The sequence below is a fragment of the Stereum hirsutum genome (assembly GCF_000264905.1).
Source record: "Stereum hirsutum FP-91666 SS1 unplaced genomic scaffold STEHIscaffold_36, whole genome shotgun sequence".
Classification (NCBI taxonomy): domain Eukaryota; kingdom Fungi; phylum Basidiomycota; class Agaricomycetes; order Russulales; family Stereaceae; genus Stereum; species Stereum hirsutum.
Window position 1 is genome coordinate 24,139 of NW_006763166.1, and position 2,414 is coordinate 26,552.

Below are 2,414 nucleotides of genomic sequence, written 5' to 3' on the forward strand. Positions count from 1 at the left end.
CTACGTGTTCCGGATAAATGTAGCACGGATGTCACAAAGCAGGAAGACGTACGCTGTAATGGAAATGGGACTCGCGCTGAGACTAAACCGGTAGAACTCGAAATTAGGATCGAGTGACTTGACACTGAGAGCCCGGCAGCTGTTTCTGTGTCGAGATGCCTTGACTAGAGTGAGATGTTCGTGAGCGAGATAGGGGCCTATCAGGTGAGGCGGCGAAGGCTATTGTACTTCGCTCTGGATGAGCCTGTTGGTCTGATCGCCCACTCCACAATCGGCATCGGCTTCGGCTGGTTCGCTTTTCGAGTTCCTGCGAGGGGTTTGAAGTGAACGAAGTTTTGCGTTGTATGTAGCTTGATATCGGAGACGTTCGGGTCGGCCTAATGACATATGCAGTGGAAGTATCGTGTTAGTTTGCACGATGATCAAGACGTCGTGCAAGCAGCATAGAGACGAAGCACGTACTTAGCATAATATGTGCCCCGTTGGTATTTCCTTCTTGTCGATGTCGGCCGATTTTGTGGTGGTACATCAGAATGGGCATGGCGGCATGCGATTTGGTCGTCAACCTCGGTGCTACCCTCGCCAATCATGTCGTGCAGAGATTATGAGGCGGTCACTGGTACGGGGAAAACAGAAACGTGGAAAGGGACAAGTCCTGCAACGACCGGAGTCAAGAGTCTCTCGCGCGACTTACCTTCGTTCGGAAAGCTGCAATTGAGCTCGACCGTCCTTGTTCCGCTTGCTGCCTGAATGGAGTGTACAGTATCGATGTTGAACAGAGGCCGGAGAGCTCATATTGCGAGCTATTGACGATAAAAGCAAGCGAAGCATGTTCTGATACGCTGGGGTCAGGCCCGTGAAAGATCAAAGTAAACGGGGCAGGAATGGGGCGGCGCCGGGTGATGCAGTGGTGAGGGTGTGGAAGTCGTGCTGCCCGATGTTGGCGACGTCGTCGACGATGACCGTCTTGATCCGAGGGACCCGAGATCTGCGATGGCGTAGAGTGGTGCGCCCGGCGACGACTATCGAAAGTCCGAGAGCAAAGGAGGTAGTGGAGGACGAGGAGTCGTCATCGGAGGTGGAGGAGAGCGTCAAAGCAGGCGAAAGCAACATGCGCTTTGAACGCTCTTTCGAAGTCGCTTCGCTCTTTGCCCCTTTCACCCGTTTCTCCACCTCCGACGAGCTCTTCTTCCCTTCCCGCTCTCCATACCGCTTCGGACTTTTGACAGTCTTCGCGGGGCACTCTATCTTTCGCCATCTCAGACGTCTATTGGCCCTCGGATCCAAACGGCCGTCGTGGACGTCGCCACCGACGTTGGACAGCCCGACTTCCACACCCTCGCCACTGCATTGACCGGCGCCGCCCCATCCTCTCTCCTTTCATCTTCCAACTTTACTCTCCCAATCTTAACATACTAAAACACATATCCCCCGTTCGCACCATTCATAGCTCGTTCTCCGAGCTCTCTAGCCTTTGTCTAACATGGACCTCCTATGTTGGCCCCACCTTGGCACATGTTCGCACTTTGCGACATATTGGAGACTGAAACTGGTGTGGGCTTCGCTAGAATACGATATGAACTGGTAAATCCTGCTCTTGTATGTCCTTTTTTGCTTTTCTTTTGGCATGTGGACTATTCCACATCCCCATGATCACCCAGAACTGACACCCCATCCTCACCCATTCCACTACCAATTCCTCTCAACAAACCACGCAATCCTAATCATTACCCTACCTATGCATCTTTTATGAGGTCAGATTTCCATTTGTATCTCCGAAGCGAACATCAGACCATATAAGTATCTCCTCGTGCCACCCATCCACAGCATTCCCTCTTCTTCCATACACCACCTCGCACACTACTAACCCCACAAACACTGTGATGATTACATATACACCACATCATGTATATATACATCTGTTTGTAACTTTCAACTTATCTTGCTCCTTGTTGAAGTACTGTTTCATGTATTTCATTTGGGCCACACTCAATAAAATGCCGGAAATACGCATTATTTGCGGTTCAAATACATATTTGAGGTCATCTCCGTGATGGTAGTAATATTTGCATGATTCCTACTAAAAGAAGCCAAGGAAAACATTGTAAATTGAATGAGATGGTCGTGCTCGGTGTCGAGCACGACACCGGCAAGACTCCGTCGTCGAGGCGCGTGCCGGTGTTTCGGACGCGATTAAGTTACGCGGCATGGGCTGACACGACGTGGGCCGGGTCATCGTACGGGTGCGCATTGTCCAGAGGGACTTGTAAATTGATGGGGGCGGGTCGTGACGACGTCGACAACGAGCACAGTGGTGAGCAGCGTACGGAGAAGAGAGGGCTCGGCAGACAGACAGGAGCGGAGCCTGACAATGACGTGAGGTGTATGCGCGGCAAGATGTACAGGTGTACATC

The 2,414-nt window shown here is 51.7% G+C and overlaps 1 protein-coding gene across 1 annotated transcript; it reads right to left on the bottom strand.

The window, feature by feature from the left end:
• Positions 1 to 864: 864 nt before the first annotated feature.
• STEHIDRAFT_164033 (uncharacterized protein) lies at positions 865 to 1,448 on the bottom strand (the record flags this gene model as incomplete). The annotated part of the gene is made up of 2 exons (XM_007311768.1): positions 865 to 1,345; positions 1,417 to 1,448. The coding sequence occupies 2 exons, from the start codon at positions 1,446 to 1,448 to the stop codon at positions 865 to 867; spliced, it is 513 nt and encodes a 170-aa protein (XP_007311830.1).
• Positions 1,449 to 2,414: the final 966 nt, after the last annotated feature.